The 27935-nt window shown below is 35.6% G+C and overlaps 8 protein-coding genes across 8 annotated transcripts; 4 read left to right on the forward strand and 4 right to left on the reverse strand.

Moving 5' to 3' along the window:
* The first annotated feature begins 803 nt into the window (after positions 1-803).
* PkaR3 (protein kinase A regulatory subunit) lies at positions 804-2608 on the forward strand. Its single transcript, XM_018440156.1, has 3 exons — positions 804-1082; positions 1192-2067; positions 2231-2608. The coding sequence occupies exons 1-3, from the start codon at positions 881-883 to the stop codon at positions 2401-2403; spliced, it is 1251 nt and encodes a 416-aa protein (XP_018296420.1). The 5' UTR covers positions 804-880; the 3' UTR covers positions 2404-2608.
* A 538-nt stretch (positions 2609-3146) lies between these two features.
* PHYBLDRAFT_154374 (hypothetical protein) lies at positions 3147-4927 on the forward strand (the record flags this gene model as incomplete). Its single annotated transcript, XM_018433320.1, has 6 exons — positions 3147-3291; positions 3404-3538; positions 3616-3832; positions 3923-4040; positions 4263-4606; positions 4690-4927. 6 exons carry the CDS (start codon positions 3147-3149, stop codon positions 4925-4927), a joined length of 1197 nt encoding a protein of 398 aa, XP_018296421.1.
* A 74-nt stretch (positions 4928-5001) lies between these two features.
* PHYBLDRAFT_130666 (glycosyltransferase family 4 protein) lies at positions 5002-7082 on the reverse strand (the record flags this gene model as incomplete). Its single annotated transcript, XM_018429380.1, has 7 exons — positions 5002-5735; positions 5870-6009; positions 6114-6279; positions 6385-6490; positions 6599-6795; positions 6845-6961; positions 7028-7082. 7 exons carry the CDS (start codon positions 7080-7082, stop codon positions 5146-5148), a joined length of 1371 nt encoding a protein of 456 aa, XP_018296422.1. The 3' UTR covers positions 5002-5145.
* A 1151-nt stretch (positions 7083-8233) lies between these two features.
* Positions 8234-13189, forward strand: PHYBLDRAFT_140478 (hypothetical protein; the record flags this gene model as incomplete). Its single annotated transcript, XM_018430407.1, has 16 exons — positions 8234-8720; positions 8843-9051; positions 9197-9265; positions 9367-9489; positions 9612-9985; positions 10202-10310; positions 10394-10453; positions 10549-10701; positions 10777-10845; positions 10954-11631; positions 11722-11778; positions 11849-12125; positions 12344-12612; positions 12763-12930; positions 12994-13063; positions 13143-13189. 16 exons carry the CDS (start codon positions 8234-8236, stop codon positions 13187-13189), a joined length of 3219 nt encoding a protein of 1072 aa, XP_018296423.1.
* A 1852-nt stretch (positions 13190-15041) lies between these two features.
* Positions 15042-15359, reverse strand: PHYBLDRAFT_140479 (hypothetical protein; the record flags this gene model as incomplete). The annotated part of the gene is made up of 2 exons (XM_018430408.1): positions 15042-15139; positions 15209-15359. The coding sequence occupies 2 exons, from the start codon at positions 15357-15359 to the stop codon at positions 15042-15044; spliced, it is 249 nt and encodes an 82-aa protein (XP_018296424.1).
* A 440-nt stretch (positions 15360-15799) lies between these two features.
* On the forward strand, positions 15800-17296 carry PHYBLDRAFT_69670 (C2H2-type zinc finger transcription factor; the record flags this gene model as incomplete). Its single annotated transcript, XM_018442142.1, has 4 exons — positions 15800-15825; positions 15887-15995; positions 16048-16234; positions 16293-17296. The coding sequence occupies 4 exons, from the start codon at positions 15800-15802 to the stop codon at positions 17294-17296; spliced, it is 1326 nt and encodes a 441-aa protein (XP_018296425.1).
* A 967-nt stretch (positions 17297-18263) lies between these two features.
* Positions 18264-18625, reverse strand: PHYBLDRAFT_24382 (hypothetical protein; the record flags this gene model as incomplete). The annotated part of the gene is made up of 2 exons (XM_018439840.1): positions 18264-18466; positions 18541-18625. Coding segments are annotated over 2 exons (288 nt in total), but the record flags the coding sequence as incomplete, so codon positions are not given.
* A 547-nt stretch (positions 18626-19172) lies between these two features.
* On the reverse strand, positions 19173-19924 carry PHYBLDRAFT_179543 (hypothetical protein; the record flags this gene model as incomplete). Its single annotated transcript, XM_018438163.1, has 3 exons — positions 19173-19506; positions 19601-19719; positions 19792-19924. 3 exons carry the CDS (start codon positions 19922-19924, stop codon positions 19405-19407), a joined length of 354 nt encoding a protein of 117 aa, XP_018296427.1. The 3' UTR covers positions 19173-19404.
* Positions 19925-27935: the final 8011 nt, after the last annotated feature.

Below are 27935 nucleotides of genomic sequence, written 5' to 3' on the forward strand. Positions count from 1 at the left end.
TGCATTATTTTTTAATATTTTTAAAATAATAACTTTTTCTATCAATTATTCTAGGAATGTTCCTCTTATTTACATAGATCTATTGATAGGTTCAAATTTATATAAAGTCTTTGAATATATATATATATATGTTAGAGAATATGTGTACACTAAATTAGCCTAACATGAGGAAAGGTTAATTACTATTTTCTATATTGATTATTATTGGCCAAGTATTTAGACGCAGACGAAATAAAATAAAATAAAATCTTAAACAGATTCATAATGAAATTCCCTAGAAAAATGTATTTTTTATTTTGAAGATCAAACGGACAAATCTTCTCAATAACTGTAGCGAAAGAACTTATGATCCCAATGAAAGGTCGTTTTACAGAAATTCACAGATCCAAGCTTTTCATTGGATAAACATATACTCACTTTAACCAAAAACAAATCAACTGAAATGTTACGAGAACCACAACACTTTATGATTCTATGGATCAAACTAAATAAATTAAACTTGTGAGCATCTCTTTCCTCTTACTGTGTTTTATCCACTTCAAGTATTTGACCGACAATGTGGGTTTTGTCTTTGGTCTTTGGCCTTTTTGCCTTTACCAATAAAATCAAATCTTCTTGCGTCTTTTGACAATTTGATATTATTATTATTATTATTAATATTCTGTAACTGACAATATCCATCAGCCGGACTACAATACTTTTTTTTTAACAAATGAATGACGCAAGACGCAAGAACTAGGGCGGATCTCTAAACGTGTGTGAACAACAGTTGCGCATTGATTTCCTCTCCAGCCAAGAAAAACACTATAGAAACCCGCCCCTTTGTTCTTCCGCCCTTCCCACCTTATCTTTATTCCCTGCTTGTCCTTTACAACTTTTTATGGATCCCGCTTTCTCTTTTTCCCAAGTGGACGAGTTCCCTTCACAAACAGATGAATACACACAAATTCTGACAGAACTTCACACCGAATACTGCCGTGACCAGCCTCTTGATGTTCTCCAATATTGTGCAAACTTCTTTAACCAAAGACTCCAAGAACAACGTGCTTCTTTACGACAGCGACTTCCTCGTGGCTTTGAAGGTAAAAAACAAAAACAAAAACAAAAAAACAAACAAACAAAAGTAACTTCAATATATATATATATATATATAAAACAGTAGTTAATCTATCTTTTTTTTTTCTTTTGTAGCCAATGAACTTCATCCTCTTTCCGGTCAACATCAGGAATTCCCTGGTCAGATTTCTGATAATGATGATGACAAAGATAATGATTTTGAGACTCTTGATGATTCTGATGATGAAGAGCGTGATGAATTCTCGGGTGAACTTATTCCTATGATGCCTCCCTCTTATGGCCGTGACCGTCGCACTTCCGTCAGTGCCGAGTCAATGGCACCTACTCAGGGACGCGATTTTGTCAAGACGGTGATTCCAAAAAGTCCTGAGCAGTGTGCCAGAATTCGCGAAAGTGTTGAAAACAATTTCCTATTCCGCAATCTCGATGAGGAACAATACCAGGACGTAGTGGATGCCATGGCCGAGAAACGCTTGCCATCCAAGGAGCACGTGATTGAACAGGGTGCAGTGGGAGACTACTTTTATGTGGTAGAACAGGGAACTCTGGATTGTTACATCGCAAAGGGAGACGCTGAGCCAGTAAAGGTGACAAATTACGAGGCAGGCGGAAGTTTCGGTGAGCTTGCCTTGATGTACAATGCACCCAGAGCTGCGACGATTATCGCAACTTCGGATGTCGTACTCTGGGCATTAGACCGAGTCACCTTTAGAACCATTTTGATGGAAAACACATCGAGAAAGAGACGCATGTACGAAACCTTCCTCGAAGAAATTGACTTGCTCAAGTCGCTCGAATCTTATGAGCGCTACAAGATTGCTGATGCGCTAGAGTCAGTGTACTTTGAGGAAGGTCAACAGGTTGTTGTTCAGGGTGATGTGGGCGATCAATTTTATCTCATCGAGACAGGTGAAGCAGTATTCTACAAAACAGACTCACAAGGAAACACACGTGAAGTCAATCGTTATGGAAGAGGGTGTTTCTTTGGAGGTGCGTATCCACATAGTCTAGGCCAATTATTTTCTTTCTTTTACTGGCAACCGTCACAAATACGTGAACGAAAGAAATCAAAGAGAAAAAGGGAAAGAGAAAGAGAGAAAGAAAAACTAATATTTCTATTATGTTAATCAATCAATCAATTGATCGATTTTAGAACTCGCTCTTTTGAACGACAGTCCGCGTGCTGTGACCGTAGTAGCAAACTCACGTTTGAAATGCGCTACCCTTGGTAAAAAAGCATTCACGCGCCTGCTTGGTCCTGTACTTGATATCCTGAAGCGCAACTCTGAAAACTACCATACCATCATCAACAAACAATCCCAGTAGTAATATCCATTGCATAATATTTTAATGCTCTCTCAATTAGATGACTTTCCTCCCTATCTCTCTCTCTCTCTTTCGTGTGATAGTCAATACTCGTCCATTATTTCTGGGTGGTGAAGAATGAGGATAAATAGTCCTCTTGCTTCTTATCATAAACCAATATGCCCACCTTTTTCTTGTCAAATATATCTCTATTTTTGTTCTTTACAATGCAGGCCGTGCGCAGACTTTTACATAAGTAAAAAAAAACAAAACCCTATTGATAAAAATGCAAACACCTGCTTTTTTGTCTTCTTTTGTTTTTAAAGTAGTAACCATTACATTCAAGTAAGAACAAAATAGACGTGATCAGAACTGGGAGGCGGGTGAAATGAGGGGGTGGAATATTGAGGGATAAGCAACAGCAATTGTGCAAGTAAGAGGCATCCGCACAATAAGTACTCTTACCATCATAAGCATTTGTCAAAGAAAGAAAAAATAAGGGATAATTTACTATCTGTTTCTTGGTGTTTGAATGTGTCCCAATATCGGTGAGCTCAGGGACAAAGAAAAAAGAAAAAAAAAGAGAAAAAAAAGAAATATAGGCTTATTTGGTATATGATTCCCCTCCACCCTGCTCTCCTCTTTTCTCTTTCTCTCTTTCAATCTCTTTAAATCTCTTTCAACCTACTTCTTTTTTATTTTTTATTTTATATATTTAAATCATTCTTCACCATTTGTAAAATAATAATAGCACATAAAAAATGATGACCAGTACTTCCTCGCCTTATGAAGTCGTATCTGCGGCACCTTCTCCCATAACATCTGCAGGAACCGGTATTGCCAATTTGCCCAATCAACGCCATAAAATTGTGGCCAAGAACGGCGCAAACTTCACTGTCATGGTCTGTGGTAAGAACACTCTTTTATTCCATTATATCCCCTTTCTCTTTTTCTTTCTCCTTTTGTAATCACTATCCTTTTTTTTTGGTTCCCTAATCACATACACAATTGACCCCTCTAGGTGAGTCTGGCGTTGGCAAGACAACTTTTGTCAATACGCTTTTTACATCCACAATCAAGGAACCCAAGAATGTCACCCGAAGACGGTTTAGCAAGACTCCTCCCAAGACTGTCCAAATCCAAATCACAAAAGCAGGCAAGTATTTGAGAATTAATATGTATATCTAAAGCATCTAATAATTTATTGCTTTTAAAATGAATGGTGGTCTATAGAAATTGAAGAGAAAATGTTCAAGGTCAAATTGACTATTATCGACACACCGGGATTTGGAGACTATGTGAACAATCGCCACGGCTGGATCCCGATTGTCGACTTTTTGGACGACCAACACGAGAAGTACATGCGACAAGAACAACAGCCGTGCCGTAAAGGGGCCATTGATATGCGCGTACATGTCTGTCTCTACTTTATCAAACCAACCGGGCACACGTATGTCTACAGATTTCAATTTTATTTTATAGCATTCTTTACCAAATTTATAGAATATTTATTTCTCTCTCTGTGTGTGTGTGAATGTAGATTATTGCCCTTGGACGTTGAATGTATGAAGAAACTGGGATCGCGTGTGAATTTGATTCCGGTTATTGCAAAGGCAGATACCTTGACACCTTCTGATCTTGCAAAATTTAAACAAAATGTAAGCATTTGTAACCTCCCCTGCATTTTCTGTACCCTAAAAAAAACAAAAAACAAAAAACAAAAAGCAAAGCAAAGCAAAGCAAAGCAAGGCAAAGAAAATAATAAGCATATGTACATAATGTTATAAATTAAGGGGAAAATTAGGAGGAAAGGAGAAAAAATAACCACTCAATTTTCAACTAAACATGTACTAAAATTCAAAAAAAAAATTCCCGCATAGATTCGAGATGTGATTTATGCACAGAATATTAAAGTATACTCTTGTCCTATTGAGAGTGATGATGAATCCACTACACAACGCAATGCCAATATTATGGCCGCACTTCCATTTGCTGTCATTGGATCCACTCAGGATATCCTTACACCTGACGGCCGCAAGGTCAAGGGCCGTGAATACTCTTGGGGTGTAGCTGAGGTGGAGAATGACGAGCATTGTGATTTTAGAAAGCTTCGTAGTCTCTTGATCCGTACCCACATGCTGGACCTGATCACCACAACAGAGGAAACCCACTATGAAAACTACCGTCAGTCTCAGATGGAGACCAGAAATTTTGGTGACTCTCGGTAAATACTTTATAATATTTTATTTTTCATCTCAACTAATAATTGTACTATCTCTATATTTTTTTGTTATGATTAATCTGTAGCTCTCAACCTAATGAGAATGCCAAATTCAAGGAAGAAGAAGACGCTCTTCGTAAGCGATTTACTGAACAAGTAAAGGGAGAAGAATCACGATTCCGTGCATGGGAGCAGCAGCTATTAAGTGAGAGAGATCGCCTACACAAGGAACTCGAGGCACAAAGTGAGCGTGTCAAGGAAATGCAGGCAGATATCGATGCATTTTATTACCAGCGTGATTCTCCCAAGGTTATCCGGAAGTAAAACAAGAATAGTAGTAACAATGATAGCTTGTTACTATGTTACCATATTATCGTTATTATATCTTGCCTGAATTTATCTCGACCTTCTTTATTACAATTTTTCTTATTGTTCTTTAATATATCCTACCGTTATAGCTTAGTTCTTTAAATACCCCTCCCTCTTTTTATTTTATTTTATTATTTATTTATTTTTATTATTTATTATTCTATAAACATTTTCTAAAACATGCTGTACCAGATGTAAACCAATAATGCTGCTACAAACACTCGGACTCCATATTCCACATTATCATAGCGATGATGGGTTACTCGACCTCCAGTCACCAGTTCTTCGAGAATGTCTTCGAGCTGATCTGCAAAGGCCTCGAGGGAAAATGTGTCCAAGACATGTCGACGGCCAGCCTCTCCCATGGCCTTGACATCATACTTTTCTGTTATCAGGTCCCTAATTCCATTGGCCCACAGTTCTGGTGTGGGAGGAATCAAGAGACCTGTCAGGGTATCCTTGACAGATTCCAGGGGACCTCCATTATTACAGGCAATGACAGGCACAGAACAATACATGCCTTCAACAGGTGTGATTCCAAAATGCTCATTTGAAGGCGTATAAAGCAACATCAAGGCATTGGCCAGTAAATAGGTTCGCTGGGCATCATTAAAAGAACACACAAATACCACCTGAGCATCTTCTGGAGGCTTTTGATCAGAAGAAGGGTGGATAACAAATGTCTTTAGGCCGAATTGTGTTGCAAGATCATTGAGACTTTCCAAATATTCTACGTTCTCGGCCACACGACGATCATACCCACCTAAATTATTATGATCATTATTATTAGTATTAATATTCCCACCATCACAAATAACATTAACGTAAATAAATAAATAAATAAATAAATACATATAAGTATTTATTTGTTAAAGTATAAAGGGAAACATGCTTTACCTGCTAAGACCAAACGATATGTTCCAAATGTAGTTGGATCGATGAGGCTATCTGTTTTCAGAGCAGCAAAGGCACGAAGGGCAAGTTCAACATTTTTCTTGCGTTCAAATCGATTAATAGATAGGATGATTTTGTGGTTTCTGTTAGTAAGAAGAAGAAGAGAAAAATGTTAAGTTTGATAAAGATATTCAAATGGTTTTCTTGATTATTATATTTCTTTAAAAAGAAAGGAATATAGCATTACGTTTCCAGTAGCTGGACCGAAGGATCACTGGTATCTACAGCACGATCATACGCCTGGGTGTTGATAGGAGGGTAGAGTATACGGGGTGTTTTGAATATCGAGGGGAAAGATCGTCTAAAGATGCCAGCTGTAAATCCACTGTTTACAACTACTGTGTCTGCCATGCCTACAAAAAATATATATCCTCTTAAAGGTGAGTATTTCTACAGCAACGCTATATTCTTTGCTATTTGGGCTTCTGTTTTATTAGCTTATTTTTTTTTTGCTTAACCTGTCGTCCACTCCTCAAGCTTATCCAAAGGAACTCGGTACAGCTGTTTAAGTGTAGATTCTCGGCTTGTAAGTAACTTGTCAGGGAAATGACAATAGAACATGATCTATAAAGGAAAAAAAAAACTTTATCTTTTAATAAATAATATCCATATATGTATATATATTGTATAGAGATATGTGATTTTTGATATTAAAATTCCAATTAAGCTTACTTTTGCACTACTAAACCAGGTCAAAAGTGGGAGACAAGCACTCAATTGATCTACCACCATAACATCATAAGAATCCTTCTCCCAGAGTAAGATATATAATGTCAGGACCAATTGGCGTAATATGGCGCACACTATATAGAAACGGCCAAATATACTCCGGGGTAAACTATTGCCGTGAACAGACACACGAAGAGTACCTATAAATTCATATTATTGAGTTGAATGTTGTAGAATTTTGAAATTTACCATCACGCGTTTCCTCAAAGCAGTGTTTGGGGTCATGATGACTAGTATAAATAACTGTGTGATGACCCTTTGACTGGATTCCTGTGGCTGCATCAACTACTAGTCTTTCGGCACCACCTGTTTTTGTTTTGGTATTATTGTAGAATGAGTTTATTGATTCCGAGTAAAGTCAGCATTATTTACCTATGCCCAAGTCAGGATGTAAGAATGCTACCCTGAGACGAGGTTTTGTCTCCATATTATCGGTCGCCATTAGTTTATCTTTTTTTTTCTTTTCTTTTCTTTTTCTTTTTGTTCTTCCTTTCTTGGAAAGTAAGCTCATTCATTAAAAGTCACGGCTAAGAATTAAATGAATTGTACTCTGTATGAGGAGCCAATGAGATTCGAGATTTTAGGCTTATTTGCTTTAGAATCAAAATATGGGGGTCATTGAGACTCTGATTCAATAAATTAAATATATATATATATATTATTCTGACACTAACACAAAGTAGGACCTTCCATATATTGCATTTTGGAATAAAGGGGTAAATTTATATTAAGATTTATACACAATATGATCTTTACACTTTGTATATTTGGAATCATTTCCAAAAGAGAGAGAGAGAAACAAAAAAAGGATAGTCAGATTCATTAATGATAGTATGGTCATTATGGATTTTTGATTCTTTAATCTTTCTATTAAATTTTGAGCATTTTATTTGTAGCTTCCATACCATTTGAAGAACTACAAGCACAGCCCTTTATGTAATTATTCCACAGATCCACTCCAAAAAAAAAACAAAAAGAAAAACAAAAGAAATTCAAAGAGTAAGAGCGATTATGTCATTAATACTGGTTGACTTTGTTCATTCTTGTAAGAAAAAAACATATATATTGCTTTTGGGATCCAATAAAGAATTCTCTAGGTGAACAAGTATTTATTGTCACATTCTGGAGTACATCCAATATTTTGTGATTTGTACACAAGTTCGCTGTTGTCAAAGTTCAATTTCACACACATTAGCTGGGTTGAAAACCTGCAAACAAGTGTAACCTCCCCGAGACTTTGACTCGCTTTGTAGACTTTGCACCCAATTCAAAACGTCATGTTCCCTCTTCTCTTTATATACATATATACATTTTCTCCCTTCTTCAAGAATAAGCGCATAAACGCACGTGATTCATAAAGACCAGGAAATTATGATCTAAGCATTGCTACAAGTTCGACTACAGACTCTTCTTGTTCTTTTATTATTATAATTAATATTAATATTATTCTTACTCTTATTATTATCTTTCTTTCTGGTAATTTAATTTAATTTAATTTAGTATATATATATTATATATAAATATATATATATATATATATACATACATATATACATATATACATACATATATTTCATTATGGCTGCCAGTTTGGTCCCAGTAACACGTCTTGCGGACTACTTTTTTGTTGCCGGACTTCACGACGACAAGCTTATATCAACTTACGAGGATGCCAAAAAGGGTGAGCCTACAGGAGCCGATGATGTTTATTACGATCAGCAGAAGCAGGCTGCTGCTACAGACACAAACCCTGCCTTTCTTTCCAGCTCCCCTCCACCCCAAGCACATGTTCGACCGCGTGGGATGAGCTCTCCATTAGAGTATAATGATCCCAATGATTCATTTTATGACGTACTGGACCATGTCCAGTCAGTCATTGACACATTCGGCAAAGACAGAGACTCTGCCCGTGATGTGATTGCAGTCAAAAAGGGAGCTACCCACAGAAGCGAAACTGCCCCCATAGTATCACGCCACAGTTCAGGTGTACGGCGTCAGTCGGCTAGACAGCGATCTTTGCGTTACTCAAAAACATGGCGTAGTATATCAGAGGCAAATACAAAAGGTAAAATATGATGATAATAAACTACAAGTGTTAGATGTAGGTGTACCCCTTCTCTTTCTATTATTCTTTTTTCTTTTTATTAATTATTTGTCTTTATATATAAAAATAAATAACATGATTAGGTGATACTGGTTCAACTCGACCAAGATCTGTTTCTCTTCATCAAAATGCCATATCATCACCAGAGCAAGAACCGGTACCAAAACCGACGGAAACATCTAAGCCGATAATACCTAATTTGCTCGAGATCAAATATATACCCAATGTACTATCTCGTTACCCAAAACAAGATTATTCAGTCAACGAACAATTTCCAGCATATGTTGCAATGGTAAAATGTCTTTTTTTCTTTCTTCTTCTTCTTCTTCTTTTTTCCTTTTTCAGCAAGCTACTGCAAACTACTGCATGTTACTGCAATTGTTGTTGTAATCATAGCAATACAATATATATATATATTCTGATCCACAAAATTTTAGTTTTGTTTCCCCAAAGATATATCATTACACTATGGAAAAGATCCCCCGGCAGAGCAAACTCATTCATTTGTAAGTACGCTTGTGAAACTAATGGGAAATAAAGAGGGGTATTTTTATCCCGAGGCTCATGTGCGTGTGTATATATGTGTATATGTTTGGGCGATCAAAAGGCAATGACAGACGAGAATGGAAGGTCGATTTATGGAACATGCGTTGTGTTTTATGAGCCGCTATCTCCAAAACTATATGATCCTGTGAACAAAGCAATCCAGGAATGGATTCAAGTCAACATGGTAAATTAATCGAAAATCTATATACATACACCAGATCTCTTGGGTTTGTGTGTATGTGTATGTGTATGTGTACTGGTGATTGATACTGATACTGATACTAATGATTAAATGACCACCGTTAGTCCGCAAGTACAATAGAATACGCCCAGCACCTTCAGGGAAAGATCAACGACGAACAACATCAATTAGAAGAGCACGGAGCTATGTTGGCTACCCTTGCTACACTTACAACCACGCCCGAAGTTCAAGCAGAACGAGAGATTCTTGAGGAGAAAGTACGGACCTCCCAAGAGAATTTGGCACTCTACAGCGAACTATTGGTGCCGGTCAGAATGGGTATATGTGAGGCAAAACACATCTGGGTGCCAAAGTGTGTAGGTGTCTTGGGAGGGATGCCATGGATGGATCTCTTGGGAGATTGGATCCGAATCCTTGTAGATGCTGTAGTGGGTGTTCGTGGCCATAAGCATGAGAATTCGGCAATCAATATTGAGAGGTAAAAAGAAGAAGAAGAAGAAAGAAATAGAGATGAAAATTAGAGAATAATAGAAGATTATGAGCCCAGATCAGATATATGTGTGTATATATATGTCAAGATAAAGAGGGGGAGGCCAAGTCTAGAGCATATTTAAAAAAAAGAAACTGTTTTTATTAAAGAGAGTTTCTTTATTTTGTGGGAGGGTGTATTTAGTGCTATCTATAACTTAATAAGGGAAGTACCTCTACCTTCACCCGGTCGGTTCGAAACACGATTGGTAATTCATCACCGATCTCTCTTCTTCTCTCGTCCAGCGATCAACCAGGTCCCAGTACTGAAGAATGTAAGACAGCCACTTAGCCGCTCCCATATACTTAAGAAGAAGAAAGACAAAAGACAATATGAATATAGTCTAAACTTCCATAGTTTTCATTATTTCCACTATTTCGGGCTCTATCGCCTCATTTGATACTTGTGGTTATAGAGGTAAGCTTTTGTATTAAAATAGATCAATAAAAACATACGGAACGTTTTCCTGGTATATATATATTCATTATTATTATTCCTTATTATTATTCTAGACGCTTTTATCTGAAGGAAAGGTACTCTTCTTGTCAAAGTGTGCAGGCATGCTGTCATTAGCAGCAGAGTCGTTTCGATATCTACTGTTTCCGTTTTACTGGCAGTTCGTATTTATACCTGTCCTTCCCGAAAAGCTTTTGACATGTCTCCAAGTAAGTATGGCCTGAATATATGACTTTTGCTTTATTTTATTTAATAGACAGCAATTAAAGTGTGATTATGGCTAGGCACCTGTACCTTACATTATAGGATATCAGGGCGAAATTGATGAATTGGACGAGCACTTACCTGATGATGTAAGTGTACTGCAGCCCCAGATAGATATAAACAGCCTTTATACCAATATTCTTTTTTAAATAATAATGATAATATTGAAAAAGAGATATTAAATTCCGGTCGTTTAGGTCTGCATTGTCAATCTAGACACCAACACGATGCACCAATCCCAACCACCAATGCCACTCCCCACACGCGCTAGACGAAAGTTACAGTCATCTTTAGAACAATATGCACCTCTCCACACCAGGTTCAAAGTGCCTTACGGCGTCCCCCTACCTGTTCTTGAAACATTTCCCAACGGTCGGCTCTTACTCAATTGTGGGCGCTCTAAAACACAGGATGTATTTGTGAGCCCTGCACAGAGACGTGATTCTGAGAGCTCAGATGGTTATTCTCTCATGTCACATCCTGCGTCTACCAACTCTAAGCCAATTTCTGGGTTCTGGTCGAGCAACAACAGCACCCGTAGCTCCAATGACTCTGTAACGTCGCTCCCGCTTGGTATCGATATGCCGGCCCCAAGTCTTCCACAATTCCCAAATTTTGCAAAACTGGCCATCACGACCCAATCATCTACGTCTTCGCCGGCTCCTCACAGCTCAGTCGTATCTTCACCCCAGCTAGCACCCCAAAGAAGCACGCCGTCTCCGAGTAGATCTTCTTTACCCACACAGGGTGTATCTAACCCCCAGAAAGAGGCTGGGGAAGATAACAGACGGTCGGGACCTCCTCAATTCAAATCTAAAAACAATAACCAGAATTCTAACAGTAACCAGACAAAATATGCCGAGAGTATACAAGAGGTTTGTTATATAAATACAATACTTAATTCACACACTTTATATTGCAATCTTAATCATGTGTTTGTTTTTTTTTTAAAAAAAAATTAAAAGGGGAATGGTATTAGACGGTTATCTGCACTCATGTCAAAACCACGCGCTGTATTTCAGGTAATTCGAATCACAAGAGAGAAAAATATGATAATAAATTCTAATGATCTGATACATTGCCCTTTATAAGCAAACCCATCATGAAACAAGTGAACCTCCGTCTGCTTATGCTTCACCACATCTATTGGTTCCAAAGGAACTCGAGGCCTTTGGTAACTTGGATGGGACACAACAACAAAACCATGAAGTTTTGCGACGCGTTAAGCATATTGAAGGGCATACGATGGTTGAGATGCTACATCATGAACTTTCAAATTTCCATGGCCACAGGTGTGTATGTGGACAGCAGGTAGGAGAAGAAGGTATGGGAGTTCTCCAACGTCAGCCTGTTTTCATGTATTGTCAAGGTAAGAAAACAAACTATATTTATATATCATTGGAATTTGTTGTTTTAATAAAGAAGAGATAAAGATATATAGATAAATAGATAAAAGTATGTATGAATAGAGAGATATAGATAAATTTTAAAGGGGTTAAGGGGAGAGAAGGGTGAAGGTCTATTACAGAAAGAGGGATAGTGTTGTTGAATAAAAAAGATGTATATAATTGTATATAATTATTTTAGATTGTCATTTGGTTACCCATGCTGTCTGCACCAGTCAAATATTACACCCCTGCCTCCCGGCATGCTTTGATGAGGCCAAGATCCAAGCTTCCTTTTTGCGTATGTTCGCCTCACTCCTCTGCAACTATCGATCTGGAATTGTAGATGGCGTGCAGGAACATGGCGGAAATGGGTTCGCCGCCTCGTTTGCAGAGTATTCAGTCGATAAGAACGGGGTTCTTTTCTTCTCAAAAGACAAGTTTTTAAAGCAATCCGATAAAGACACACGGGTAAGAGAATCGATTAGTTTAGTTTAGTTTAGTTTAGTTTAGTTTAATGTGTCTTGGTTTGGTTTGGTTTAAGTTGTGGTTTTGAGAAGATCCTAAAAAGAATCAACGATGGTAACAACGAAATAATATTTTATACACTGTTCATTATAGATATTCCTGTCCAATCTAGCCAATTCCCAAATGTTCAATCAATTCATTACCGACAGACTAGCAAAGTCTTCCAAAGATCCTGAGATTCTTGTGTTTGATGAGTACATCAAATTGAAGCTGAACCGATCAAAGCTAAAGTTTGTCAAAGAAAGCACACCTTTTCTTAACGTGAGTTTTGTATAGCTATCATAAGTTCTGCTGTTCACTGACATGCCCTTATTCTGCGATTAGGATGACTCCTATCGTGTTTCCCAAACAGTTAGGGCTTCTTCTCCAGATGATATTAGACATGGTTGCCTATGTAAGTTTTCTTATTGGTTTTTATTGGCAAGCGATACATTTAACCTATATGAGACTAATTCAGCATGTGAAAATTCTAGATACAGGAAAACGCTTCCCTATTCATCTACAAATAATGGACGATTAAATATGTCCTGCAGTATTTCTTCTTCTCGTTATTTTCTTATACTCTAGATTACTTCCTTAGCCCCCTTCTATCTCTCTCTCTCTCTCTCTCTCTCTCTCTCTCTCTCTTTCTCTATATATCTTCATATGTCTTCCTTTTCTCGCCCCGTTAATAGTGGTAGTAATGATAATGATAATAATAATAACCATAGTAATTATAATAATAGTAGTAGCAACAACAACAACAACAATAATAATAATAATAACAATAATAACAATATATTCATACATTCATTCATATTAATTCATACATTCATACATGCATACATACATATAATAACAATAATAATAACAATATGTATAAATCCGTAAAAAAAAATTAATTAGTGACAAGTTTCCCGCTTTCTGGCTAAGGAGAGCTAAAATACACACACACACACATTATCCTTTCTTTCTTTTTTGTCTTTAAACAAGAATAGCCCTTGGTGGCTATTTTTGTCATGGAGCTGCAGTGTACCTTTTAGAACGAAATAGACATATATATGTGTGTGTATATATATGTATATATTTCCTTGAATGTTCAGAACTCAACGACTATGTGAATATGCAGGCCAAAACAAAAAGAAGAGAAAAAGAGAAAGAAAGAAAGAAAGAAAGAAAGAAAGAAAACCTTTAATAAAGATAAGTTGACAAGGCAATGCTGCATGTACAAAATGAAATAAAATGAAATAATATAATATATAATATATACAGTATGGGTATTGCTTATTATTATTAACCTGCATTGATCATCTACACAGCACATACTATTTTGTTTTTTGTTTTTGTTTAAATAATAGTAATAGTAATAATTTCACAATAAGGGTAAATTATGTAGTTTTATAATTAATTTTGAATCATAGCAACAAAGTGCCATACATGGTTATGTGCACAGGCAAACGGGTTTTTATTTATTTTATTGTATTCGTATTTTCTGTAAAGATGTAGAAACAAATAAAGAAACCGTGTAGCCCAGACTGCTTTCTAGTTGATAACACTGCCAAAGCTGGACCCTGGAAGGGCAAATGTCATCCCGGATTTTCCTACTTTTTTGTCTTGGTCTATGTACGCACATATACACATAGAAAGAGATATACACAAAAAAAAAAGAACATTAATAGCCAAATACTCAAATACTCAAATACTCAAATACTCAAATACCAAAATACCAAATACAAACACACATTAGGTCTGGTGATTTATGCAAAATACGGCTAGCTTTTTACGAAAAATAAATATGCTAAATCTGCAGGCTTATTTTGGGGTGATGGGACAAAAGGGTAAAATGAATTTTCATTTCAAGGGGAGGAGAGAGAGGGGGGGTTAAGATAAAGATAGAAAGAAAGAGAGAGATAGAAGGAGGGAGGGGGGTATAGGAAAGGAAAGGGCGGAAGGGCGGGATAGACAAGCGATCGTCTGTAGAAAGATCGTGGAACAGGACCTTATTGTCTATATTGTCCTTTTAATACTCTCATACACATTATATAAATAAGTATTGCTTATATTTGTCTCTTGTATTATTTTCCCTTTATCTTAATATGAAGGTTGTACAAGATACACATATAAATACTCTTATATGAAAATAAGAACGAAACCCTGCCGTTTTGAAATCCTACTGTCGATCTTTACAGCAAAATGAGGGATTCGAGTGCCATATCTGCATGTAAAGAAAATAATAATATAATATATATATATATAACTATTTATCTATTTTATCTATTGATACATTGATATACATATATAAATATATACATATAAGTATATATGTATATATGTATATATGTATATATGTATATATGTATATAGATATTAGTTGCCAGGGGAAGGGAGAAGGTCTAGCCTGTCGCCATCATCGAGAAAGCAACTGGATCGGGATACTTGTTGAATATTCTAGGACAGCTAGACCACGAAGAATCCCAAAGGCCCACGCTGGCTAAGGAAGAGGAGGGAAGAGTCTAAAGACTAGAGTATAAAGCATGAAGCATGAAGCATGAGGGTTTACTCGATAGATCCGAGTGCAAGAAAGAGGGCATGGAATGTGGCAATCTACGGGGAACAATAGGAGGACTGTGGGCTGAAAAGAGTAAATGACGGTGTGTGTGGTGTAGGGGATGACACGTTTCTGTCGCTCTAGCGAGAAGGAGTCTAGGCATTCAAACCAACTCGAACATTCATATTTCACACAACAGCCACTGTGTAGTAGAACGAGAAAGAAAGAGAGAAAAGAGATATCCTCAACCCCCTTGTCTGTATGTCTATTTTATTGCTCTCTTCTCTCCCATATCCCTCGTCCTCCTCCTCTCCTCCACCCCCTTCTATATCTAAATCTCCCCCGAAAATAGAAAGGTATAAAATAAAGTAAAGTAAAGTAAAGTAAAGTAAAGTAAAATAAGATAAAGGAATAATGTAATAGTGTAATAATGTAATAATGTAATAATGTAATAAGCAGATTTGCCACCCCTTCAAAGTTCTGTCTCTTGATCTATATATAAAGTAACCAGCTTTCCCATCATTGGATTCATTTCCTGTTTCCCTGCTTCCTCTTCAGTATCATATCCCCCTTGCATTGTATATATCACTGACTGTCCCCAAAATGGCCACAAAAGACTATCGCTTCCGGTAAATTATAAGATAAAGCCGAGTAAGGTCATCTTGAGACTCATCTTGTTGTGCATTCTAGGATTAAAATCAAAGAAAGACCTTTCAGTACACCCTTGCAACTCAGTGTATCCCAACAACAGCCACCACAACTGTACCAATTAATTCAAAAGATACAACAATTCCTGCAGGTAAGAACCAACAGTAACACCAGCATACAAAATATATTGACAGCCTCAGTAGGACTTGATTGTTGAAGACTACGCTATCATGATCGACAATCATCGTGACCAAGGCAAAAACGTGCTTTTGGCGGATGATTGTACCTTGCAGAATGCATTTAGTCTATTATCAGACCACGACCGTCTCGAGATCATGCTGTGCCGAAAAGCAAGTCCTGTGCTATCCGAACCAAAAGACCACCCCAAAGGTAATTACCACCTCTTTCTCTTTCTCGCTTAATTCAAAATCTCATTGTTCTTATAAAGACATAAACCTATTACAGCGCACCTCGAATGCCCTTGTTGACACAATGTCCATAATCAAACCTTCTGTACTCAGGTGGACTGCAGACTCCACAGAAAATCGTTTACAAATCTCAACCTTAACAACAACGACAGTAACAACAGTAACAACAACAGCAGCAACACCATCGGCATCAGCATCAGCATCAGAATCAACATCAACAACCAACGAAGAAAGTGTTCAAGGCATGCCACAGAACGCCTATGAATCAAAACACCTGTTGGATCGCAAGGATTCTGGAATCTCGCTTGACGAACCAGTCCACAAAAAGCAGCGACTCATGTCAACCCCGTCAAGGAAGCTCCCCGAGCTATCATCCCCTCTAATACCACACCATTCTAGTAGCTTCATCGAGCACAAATCTCCTATGATACATCCCCTCGACATTAGACGCACCTCCCTTTCCCCACCCTCTCCGCCACTACATGCCTGCGTACGTGGGATGTCTCCAAACCCTTCACCTGCAATCGTCCTCCCGGCAATCTCGTTTATCACCAGCGTCTCAGAACCACTCGACCTCCAGTTAGCCCCAATTCACCATTCTCGCTCGCATGACCCTGCACTTTCACCTGCTCGCTATCCTCTCTCGCCACCCACTTCTGTATCTTCTCCTGTCTCCCTCGCCCCTCTCCTCCCAATAAATACAGATCGTCAAACTGTTCAGTCTACCAACACATCTTTGGGACAATTTGTGTGTGATCGAGTCATCGACCTTGTAACTGGAAGGACTTGTAATCAAGCTTTTAGGCGGTCATATGATCTTACCCGGCATCAGACAACACACCTACAAGATAGACCATACCGTCACTGCGAACAATGTGGCAAGAAGTTTACGCGCTTAGATGCCCTTCGTCGCCACGAAAGAGTTCAGGGCCATCATCCCCCAAAGCATACCCAGAGTCTTTCATTTCATTCGACCCGACTGGACGAGGCAGTCAACCGATCTCAGCAGGCTAGAGCTCGATAGTTTTCCTTGTACAAAGTTGTTTATTTTCTGCACATAGTCCTTTCTCAATTCTTCTTTCTTTTTTTTTTTTTATAATAATCATCATCACTATCATCATCATCAGCTTCTTATTCTTTTTATCCTTTCCTTACATAATCTGCAAGTGTCCTACCATGGCCAATATCCACCCCCTCTTTTTTTTATAATACATATTCATCAAACATAATTTCACCACTTTGAATTCAAATTCGCCTCTTTTTTTTTTATATCTATTATGCTTCATAAATTAGCTTTATGCAGGCAGACACATAGAAAAACAGGATACAGTGCGTACCTCGATAAAGGAAAACAAGACTGTTGTGATCGATTCCAAAACGATGTAAATGCCTTTTCCACTAATCATCTGCACATTTTCCCTTCTCTTTCTTCCTTTTTTTTAATTGGATTTCTTTAAAGGTTCTTATCCAAGGAGGAAAAGTAAAGAGACCCTTAAATTTATATATATATACCCAAACCACAGACTTTCGCATCACTTCTTCTTTTTCTTTTGTCTTCACCCCTTTTACAATATACTCATATACTTCTTTTTTTCTTTAAAAAATCGTTACAGATGGCATCGCCCTTTGCAGGCAATAAACTAAAGTATAAGGACTATAAATGTGGTTATACTCTTTTCTTATTGTTTCTTTTCTTTTTTTAAATATATATCCACATCAAAATAAATTCCTTGGGCTCATTTCTTTTGCTGCTCTTTTTTTTTATGTATAAATGTGATTTGTGTACGTTCGTTTGTTGGTTTCCATTGTTATTTTTGTGTATATTTAACGACCACCTCTGCCTCTGCCTCTGCCTCTTCCACGGACCATAGCACGTCCGCGTCCACGACCTGCGGGTGCTATTAAATAATAATAATAATAATAATAATAATAATCCGATTAAGCATATGCACAAAATGAAAATAATAAAAAGAATAAAAAAACACAACTTCTCAAAAATACATACCCTCCTTCTTCTTTGCCTTTGATTTGGGAGTGTCATCAATCAACAATGTGTCGAGTGGCAAACTATCGGGGAGAATGACGCATCGAACATTGTTACCACGGATGCTCAATGAGTCCAAGCTGGCAGGGTCCTTGTGCTTAACTGTCATCTTGACAGTCTTAAGATGGATGTTCATGCTCATGTCCACACCTACAACTCCGTTAATATTTGTGCACCACAAACCATTTATCATCAAACAAATCTATAATGATTGCCCAACTTACCAGTGATCGTGCCTTGAATGGTTGTACCATTCTTCAACTCGACGGACACCGTCTCATTGTTCAATTTCATCAAAAATCTGTAGAGATGTGTATACGGTTAACATTCGTGTATTTTATTTTTATTGCTTTGATGTTGTTCTTTTTTTTGGTTCATTTGATAGGAAGAGACGCGCCAACGAAAGAAATTGAAAGAAAAATGATAACATATTCGAATTCATCATAAATCCCTTGTTTTTTTTTACGTGGCTCGTCAATTTGTTATTTTTTTTTCTTTTGCTTTTCTTCCTTTGGTTTTAGATTGGGTCTATGGTCATCATGTGATTCATAACGCGACATTTCCAATTTATTGTGCCTTTGTCTTTTTTTTCTGGGAGGCCTTGCATAACTTGCCTGACCAACTTCATCGTGCTAAAGGATCTGGACACTTGTAACCCTGTCCTGTTCTCTCGTTGCCACTCCCTTGAGTGGTCCGCCATCTTTTTGCTAAGCCGCCTTGGTGTGCATGACGTTTAAGATCACGTGATAAAGCTTTAATTGCGGACCTCTTCTCTTTATTCTTAGTTCTTTCTTTAATCTTCTCCTCTTTTTCTATCAACCTCAACTTTAAATATATATATATATATGATAATAGTAATAATGATAATAATATATACTTCTTTAATAGTTGATACGTAGAAATTTATAATGCTTCAATTTATGGAGATCTCTAATAATTGTTTTTTTTGGGAGATTTTGCTTTAAAAAAAAAGAAGATAAATTTTGAGGATTTTCTTTTGTCTTTCTTTTTATCTCAATTTTTAGAGGAAAAGAATGATTTATCCTTAATAATTATATTCTTACAGGCCTTGTATATATTTCTTCTGCTTATGCTGCCGGGGATTTCTTGTAGGCTTCCCATACTTCTTCTGAGTTACGCATCTGGCTTTTCAATCGTTCTTTTTCCTTTGCTCTCTGTCGAAGCATACGCTGTTGATCGAAATAGAAGCCTCAGCGTACTCCCTCTATCTCTTTTTCTTTTTTCTTTGTCTTTCTGTTAAAGCATAAAACTTTTGTAACTTACGTCTGCTACTTCACTGGATTTAGTCTTTGCTGACATGCAAAATTTAAAATCGTCCCAACGGACCGAGCAGTCTTTCTTCTCGCCATATCGATAGTAGTTTACAGCTTGCGAACCAAGAGCTAAAGAAAAAATAAAAAAAGAAGGATAAGAATGAGGCTAAAGGCTTATAATGCTGTCAAAAGGTCACTCACTATAACATTGCCAAACAGAATCGAACGCTTGAGACGCACTGCATGTCATGTAGTCCTTGTTAATGTCATCATCAACTTCTTTAAAGAACGCAGTTGTGTCTTCATCGTGATGCTCTACTGGTTTTTCGCTCATTGTAGATCTATTTTTTTTTGTATTCAAAATTATATATATGCGGAGAGGTTGGGGGGGAGGGGGGAGGGGTAGTCTTTCATTTTTCCCAGATTTGTCTTTTACGGCGTGACTGCTATAATTCCTTACGGAGAGACTGAGAAAGAAAGAATATAATAGGCGAGTTCAACAATCTTTAGATTTTTACTTAGAATCCTGAGCTCACATTGCAGAAATCATCAGTTCAAGCTACTCTAAATTATATCAGTCAAGTATATAAGTAACAGTAGAGAGGTTATTAAGTTATGGCAAATTATCCATTCCTATATTTGTCAAGTCTGTCTTTCTTGGTTTAAAATATTTGAATTTCAGAATATGTATTTTTTAAATTTGTCATCGATTACCCCTCCAAATTCCCGGTATTTACAATTTCCGATAAGTCTTAGACGTCCAAATTGCTTTATAAGGGCGTTTTAGAAATTGGCCTGAATATTATATAGCACTTTTACTGTATTTCAAAGCGGCGATTAAATAGATAAGCGCTCACGTATCAGACTAATTTTACTCAATTTTTGATGCAATGATCCGTTGTTTTTCGTAGAGGGCAATTGCACTAGGTAAATCCTATAGGATTCAGTCGATATACTTATGGTAGTTTTATAAAAGTAAGAGTTTTTTAAGAAAAGCTTTGTATGCTACTTTGAATAATGTACATAATACAACTTTAAATATCTTGATAACAAGCGTAAAAAAAAGTAGCACACCCATTAATGGAGTGCTTGAAGATATGTGTGTATAAACGACACGGTATAATTTTTCAATTGATAAAAAATGTACAAAAAAAAACCAAAATATGCTTTAAAAAACGGTGGGCCAAATGTTTGTATCAGAGGGTAAACAGATGAAGACTAAAAAAAAGGTCAAGCTAAAATATATCGAGGAGCCAAACAAGTATAGAAATTTAATCCACAATAAGTAACAGTACGTTATGCCATTGATTAAACTTAAAGTTTTACAAGTCTATAGATGCTTCTAAAGCTCATTCGTACACTTTAAAGAATATTGCTCATTTTCATTTTTCATTTTATACACTTGCTTTGTTTTCTAAGATTCTACAGGCGTATACAAAAAAAAACCAAGTACGAACTGCACTATATTTATCTCTTTTCTCTCTCTCTCTCTTGAACATAGAAACAATTTGCAAACAATTGTTGTGGACAGACTAAAAGTTCAAAAAAAGGGTAAAAAAAGGGTAAAACAACTTAATCCAGAACTTAGTCAATCAGACTAATTTATGACTGTCCACGCCTTTTTTTTAAAAAAAAAAAAGTTCAAAGTTAGTTCAAAATACATATTAGATAAAATTGTGCATATAATGCCGTCACTTTCATTAAGTGAGAACCTTTTATTGCGAGTTTTTTTAGACCTCTCATTGTATGGCACATCTTCTCCATAAAAAATGCTTCTCTTCTCAATCCTAGTGACAATGGAAGAAAACTAGCTAATTAGAGTCGATTAAAAATTTTGCCCTTTTTTTGCCCTGTTTTTGCCCTTTTAGTCTGTCCACACCAATAGTTTATTCAGAAATTAAACGAAAATAAATCCTATTTTGTACCAATAGATGAGAATTCTTTGTACTTGTGAATTTGGATTAACTATCGCCCTTTTTCTTTTAAGGGAAAAAAAAGAAACCTGAGCCTTTGGTGTTCATGACACCAATGATTACCTAATTGTACCATCATTGTTGTAAAATATAATATCAGTCTATTTCAAGAATAATTTATAGTACAGGGATTTGATCCAGATATTTGGTTTTTCTTCTTCTTCTTGCTAATGCATAATACAAAAATATCTGATTGAATTGAGACTTATTATTTGCAAGGTGAAAGTATTTACGTTATTTTGATGCTCTTTAATTCTAAGCATGTATAGATATATAGACATATATACACACACACATATATATATATATTTATTTATAAAAAAAAGTTCCTTTGAAATATCCTTTTGTAAAGGACTGTGAATATTTATTCAATCTCATTTACCTATTTTCATGTGATTATTAAAACTATCTTGTGTATCGATATGTTGAGTTTGTGAGAGTATGAAATCAAAACGATTATATTTCTCATAAATTGAGAGATAAATGCATATGTAGAAAAGAGACTTTTTTAGAATGGTGCTAGAGCCCTGGATATACATGATATATAATTAAATACATGCACAGTTAATGTTGTTTTAATTTTATCAAGTAAAGGGTCGTCTAGGTTACATGATCGAGATTGCGTTATATATTTATCTCTATGGTAATCTTTCTTTAATTTAATAACCAATAAATTTTAAGCCCTGTAGAATACCCACAAGCCCACACACTATATCTTCCTCTCTCTCTACGTGTGTTTATATGTAGGATCTTTTTAGTAGGAAAAAAAAACTTTGTGCTATATACTACTACAAAGTTAATACATAAATAAATAATATTACATGTGTATATTTTTAAAGTAATATTTAATAGTATAAAACTTGTGTCTATTAAAGGTATGGTATTTGATCTATGTACAATTGTTGGGGCATGATTAAATACAGCACTTCTTTATAAACGATTGACGATAGAGAGGGTCTAGAGCGTTCTTGGAGTATGTGTTGGATTATTTAAAAATCCCAAAAGGATACTGGCTCATCAACTTTAAATAAACTTCCCACGTGTCTTTTACCACTGGAAACGAGCATGTTTTATGGTAGACTATAATCTCAATAAAGATGTCTTTCTCCTATAAGATTTGTCTATAAAAAAACGTATTCTGTATTCTGATCATAGTATATAGCAAATATACCCTTTAATAGGTATATAAATACCCAAGACGTTATTCTAATAATTTATATGCTATGGAAATCCGTTACAATATCTATAAAGATTGTACTTCTTTAAATATATAAACAAAATTTGCCAAGCCCTTATGTTTTTTTTTTTCCTTTTTTTAAAAAAAAGAGATGTATAGAGGAAAAGCCACTACCCAATATCTCTACAGTCTATTACCAATTTGTGAATAAGAAAAAAAAAGCAAAAAAAAACATCTGATGCGTTCAGTGAACGAATGCACACACACATATATTTATTTACATTTATAGACGTGTGTATTTATCCATTTATTTTTCAATTTCATTTGTGTACCATAATTGTTGGTATCAAATATCTGTACACAAAAAAAATTAAAATAAATTGTGTTACTTTGTCTTTTTGGGTAAAGTCAAATTGGCGTTACTTAGAGTCATTGTCGGCTATGGTGTTAAGGATTTAATTATTTGTTCTCGCTCTTGTAACTAATTAGTATGATAAGCAACACATTTTTTATGAAGATGTACACGAGAATGTCTATAATGAAGAGGGAGAAAGAGTGTCCGATCCGATGAAAGGCGTGTTGGCCAAAGTCAGTGATCCAAACGAAGTAAAATTAAAGTAACAGAAGGGGGGCTGAGGTTCATAGGTTGTTCTCGGTTAAGATGAATTACTTTAATCGTTTAGGAGTTGGATTGAGAAACATAATTTGAAGCTGAACGCGAGAGTTTATATGAAAGAAAAGTATGAAAAGCAGTTCTGTTTGGCTTATACTTACTGAGGCGTTTGCACTGTAATTAAGGAGGGGCGAAGACAGGCTATAAATTTAGCTACTAGAGTTTACATGCTTAATTATGTTTTTCATTGCTTATAAGTATTATTGAATAATATATGTAGAAGCAAATTTTATATTCCTCTCCTATAGGATTATGTCCAAGGTATCCTTCAAAGATAAAATAAAATAAAACAAAACCTCTGTCAAAGGTGGTGTTCCTTATATACTTCTCTAAAATATTGAGTTCTTTAATAAAGTAATAGAGTCTGATGATATTCAGGAATAAGATGGATTAATAGTAAAATGTAATAAGATAAAGCACTATCACTTTCCCAGAACTACGCCGTTCTTTTAACCATATCTTACTTGCTTTTCCTTTGCAGGTACTTTTCTCACAGATCTATCACTGATTTTATCAAGGAATAAAAGAACCAGAAGTCTGTTTCATATAAAAGGGTTGTCAGATTTTGATCATAGCAGTTTTATTTCAAAATTTAGATATACGTATCTATGAGAAAACAAATATTTCTCTAATGAAGTTGAGTCTTTCTTGAAAGATATAGCATAAATACCAATTAACTGAAGTACAGATCGCAACAGCAGCATGACAGAAATTACAGCAGCCGAAACAGCAGCAGCTAGAGAGAAATTCTGGTTTTCTCACTGTTATCCAAATATTACACAATTTTTTTGTATATTGTAATGGTGAGTCTGTCATATTTTTTTAAAAAAAGTATTTGGGAATCGTGTTTGAAAAAGTGTATCTAGTCTCCAAAATATGTAACCTATATAGGCTGGAGAAGCAGCCTCCTTTGACCTGGAATGTAAAATGGGATAGGGATACCTTTGTTGTAAGTAAAAATTTAAAAAATCAGAGAATGAATGGCATTCTACGCAGAATTACTTAGGATACCCTGGTGATATTATTATTATTATAATTTGACATAACTTAAAGTTAATATCTTTTTAATAGATCGGAAGCTTCATTTAGAACCGTTGACTTGTTTTGGTAATTGATGTGTTAAGCACTCGCATATACAAGACATGTGTCTTACAACATAAAATGAACTTAAGAAGCTCATTTGGTGTACACCCACTCTTTTTAAGTATTGTGAAGCTTTACTGAGACAAATTAAAAAAGATCTAAAGCAGTATAAATATATTCATTTATTAGTAATAAAACCCACACAATGTTTTGATGGAAATAAAGGGAAACAGTTCCTATGTATATGCCTTTTCAAAGCAAGAAACCCACCAGCAATTTTATATCTTAAGTGCTTAAAAAGCCAAATATCCTTTTTGACGTTAGAGCGCTTCATTTTTTCTTTTAAAAGAGCCCGAAACTTCTCAACTAGGTTTAGCTATAGTGAATAAGAAGAAAAGCTCATTACTCTATAGCCTCTACTCCCAACTTCTTTTATATAACACTAGTACAGTGTAGCACCGATAATAGTGTGGGATGAAAAACGAGTTTTTTTTTCAGTTTTTTTTTACTGAGACAGATGTTCCTACAATCAACCTAGCCTAGTTGTTTCTCATGTTGATGTTAAACCAGTCCATTTACTAAAAACGCAGTTTCTAGTGTAATCCAACCCCGAGTTTTTTCACCTCATGAGCCACTCGTACCTCACTCGTAAATTATTATCAGAGTTCTTTACCTAGGGCCGAAGGTTGGCTTATTGATTGGAATGAGCATCCTGTTCCTCAAGTGGTGGTTCATTTGAGACTTTGAGATCTTGAAGTCCTCCAACTGCGATGTCACAGATTCAATGATGTCATCAGTACAAGAATGTCGATTTTTTGTTTTTCTATCATTTATTGAATGTGTTGCTCATGCTTAGGAGCAAATGAGTTAGGTCGACCAGGATTTCTTTCCGACTTTTTGTAAACTACCTCCTTGATTTCCGCGTAGTGCTGCCATACATGTAAAGCAGTGCGAGGGTTTATCCCAATATTCTCTGTATGCAAAGTTACTGTCCCTCTTTCCTTTGGGCCCTCTATCACTCGGTCAATATAAATATCTCTAGTCTAGTTTGGATATTACAATTTTTGTAGATGCTGCTATCGAATATTTTGGTCATTTTTATAGTTTTTTTTATTGTTTCATTTGTTGTATTTTCTCTCTCTGCCAGTTTGAGGCTCAAGTAGGACCTTTGACTCGTTATGGGTTCGAGTACTACATTTGGATCACTGACTTTGGTCAACACATCTTCCATCGGATCAAAAAACTCTTTCTCCCTTTTTATTATAGCCATTCTTGTTTCTTTCTTTATATACAAGATATTATCTTTATCATACTAATTAGCTATAAGAGCGAAAAGAAAGAATTAAACCCTTAACAGCATAGACAATAATAGCTGTCAGTAATGTCAATTAAACCTGGCCCAAAAAGACAAAGTAAGATTTCGAAAACGACAATCATTTGTTAACAAACGGGCAATCATTTTCCAGTCAGCGTCATCTAATTTTAGAGTAGAATACTGTAATGAGCTAGCTATCTGGGTTGATAATAAACATAAAAGAAGAGGGGGGGAAAACATTCCTCTTCAGTATACGTTCAAGTAGAGCGCTAGATATATATGTGAGTAAGAAGTATATCAACTAATGGTGAAATATCTTAATAGCATGGTCGTATCGAGAATAGTTGCTGCCTATATACGGAATGGCTTAGTCGGCCATAGAGTTTTGTAAGTACAAATAACGGTGTTTTATTTAGTCACACCACCGTTAAAGCTGCTTTCTCCAGTCTTAAAAAAGAAATAACGTAAAAATTCCCTCGTTCTTATTGATTTCTTTATTAAAGTAAATAATTCATCTTGGCAATAATATTACCTTTGACAGACCAAATATAATTAATTTTTTCTGATAAGGGTTAAAGAGAAAGTTACTAAAGAAAAAACAGGTGTAAAGTAGTATATATCAGTGTATATATATGTGTGTGTGTGTATACGCTAATATATCCCCAAATCTATTGTACATATATCGGTTAGTACTAATATTAACATTTAATAGACATTTCTTGAATATAATTACAGAAAAGCTAAAGCATTGACTTTCATTGCTTAATATTATTGATGCCATGTATTGGATATAAGTATAAGCGCTCTTTATGCCAAGCATTATTTTAATCTTAAATTATTAATAACGTATATATTTATAAAAATGTCTTTCTATTGACCAAGAGTAATTAAATAGAAGAAGAAGAAATAGAATGAAATCAGATTCAAGATTATTGTTGTGTTTCAAAAGGTGCCACACATATATAAGTTGCCTTGGAATACATTAGATACGACACATGTGTACAAAATTATATAAGGAACATATCACATAATCCAATAATCGTACAACTCCTACAGCACCATGTACAACCGTACAAGCCTTATTCCAATAGACCTTGAAAACATGATATAAACTATACAAATCTTCAAAAGAAATGTTATATAAATCAATGGGGTTTACATAACGGAGCACACAACTGAGAATGAACAGTCCTCAAGCACCGAGCCAAACACGAAAGTTTATTCAACAAAAAATAATAATATTTGTTTTCAGGAACAGTAAAGTGTGATCAATATGATCGTGGTAAGTCGTCTTTACCCTAACTTTATATTAAACATACCACAATATTCATTATAGCCCTTTAGCTGGCAGTAATACAAATTACTCGATTTATTTATTTATTGCTGTTCCCAACATCAGAGTAGGCTTTAAGGTGATTGAAATTGTTGAATTTGGTTCTAATTCATTGAATTCAACTCTTTTGATTTCAAATATAATTAAATTTTTGTCCCATTTTGTAGTAAAATTTTCCCGCCTAATTTTTTTTTGATTTTTTTTTTGATTTTTGATTTTAGTGAAACATGTCCATTCGTACGCTTCTTTGAACATTTTTCTACAAAGCCTATGTCCCTATCTTTGTATATGCTAATACTAATAGTTGTGGAGAAGGGTCTTATTCTCCGAAGGAAATGCGTACAAGCTTGGACACACAAGATCTATTGCACCCTTTTTTTATGCCAATGAAAATCCCCCCATTTTGTACCTTTTCGGACTAAACAAGAACATTTTCCAATTCTTTAACTTTTCGGACGAATATTCTACCGGGTTGGTTGGTTGGGTGTGGCTCTCTGTTTTTACCCCGCTGGCTACCATTTTTTTTTTATATTTTATATATGTATTTTTAACTAGCAAACATCCGACAGATAAGAAAACTACTTTCCGGGAGTTCTTTCCCGGTTCATTTTTATTACTTTCATTTTCTACCTTTTTTTTTATTTATTTTATATAATATTCTTATATTTGATTCTCTTTTGCTTTTGCTCTTCTTCTTTTTCTTTTTCTTTTTCTTTTTTCCTTTTTCTTCTCTTATATATATTTTTTTTACAATTTTTATTTTTTGATGGTACATGAGCCTATCCTCCTTT

This window comes from Phycomyces blakesleeanus, assembly GCF_001638985.1.
Source record: "Phycomyces blakesleeanus NRRL 1555(-) unplaced genomic scaffold PHYBLscaffold_3, whole genome shotgun sequence".
In the NCBI taxonomy this organism is placed as follows: Eukaryota; Fungi; Mucoromycota; class Mucoromycetes; order Mucorales; family Phycomycetaceae; genus Phycomyces; species Phycomyces blakesleeanus.

What these genes read in the sequence shown, in the direction of transcription:
- PkaR3 (XM_018440156.1), top strand. Translation starts at nt 881, where the DNA reads ATGGATCCCGCTTTCTCTTTTTCCCAAGTGGACGAGTTCCCTTCACAA. An exon ending in ACTTCCTCGTGGCTTTGAAG is followed by an intron (nt 1,083 to 1,191) that starts GTAAAAAACAAA and finishes TTTCTTTTGTAG; the next exon opens with CCAATGAACTTCATCCTCTT. An exon ending in AAGAGGGTGTTTCTTTGGAG is followed by an intron (nt 2,068 to 2,230) that starts GTGCGTATCCAC and finishes GATCGATTTTAG; the next exon opens with AACTCGCTCTTTTGAACGAC.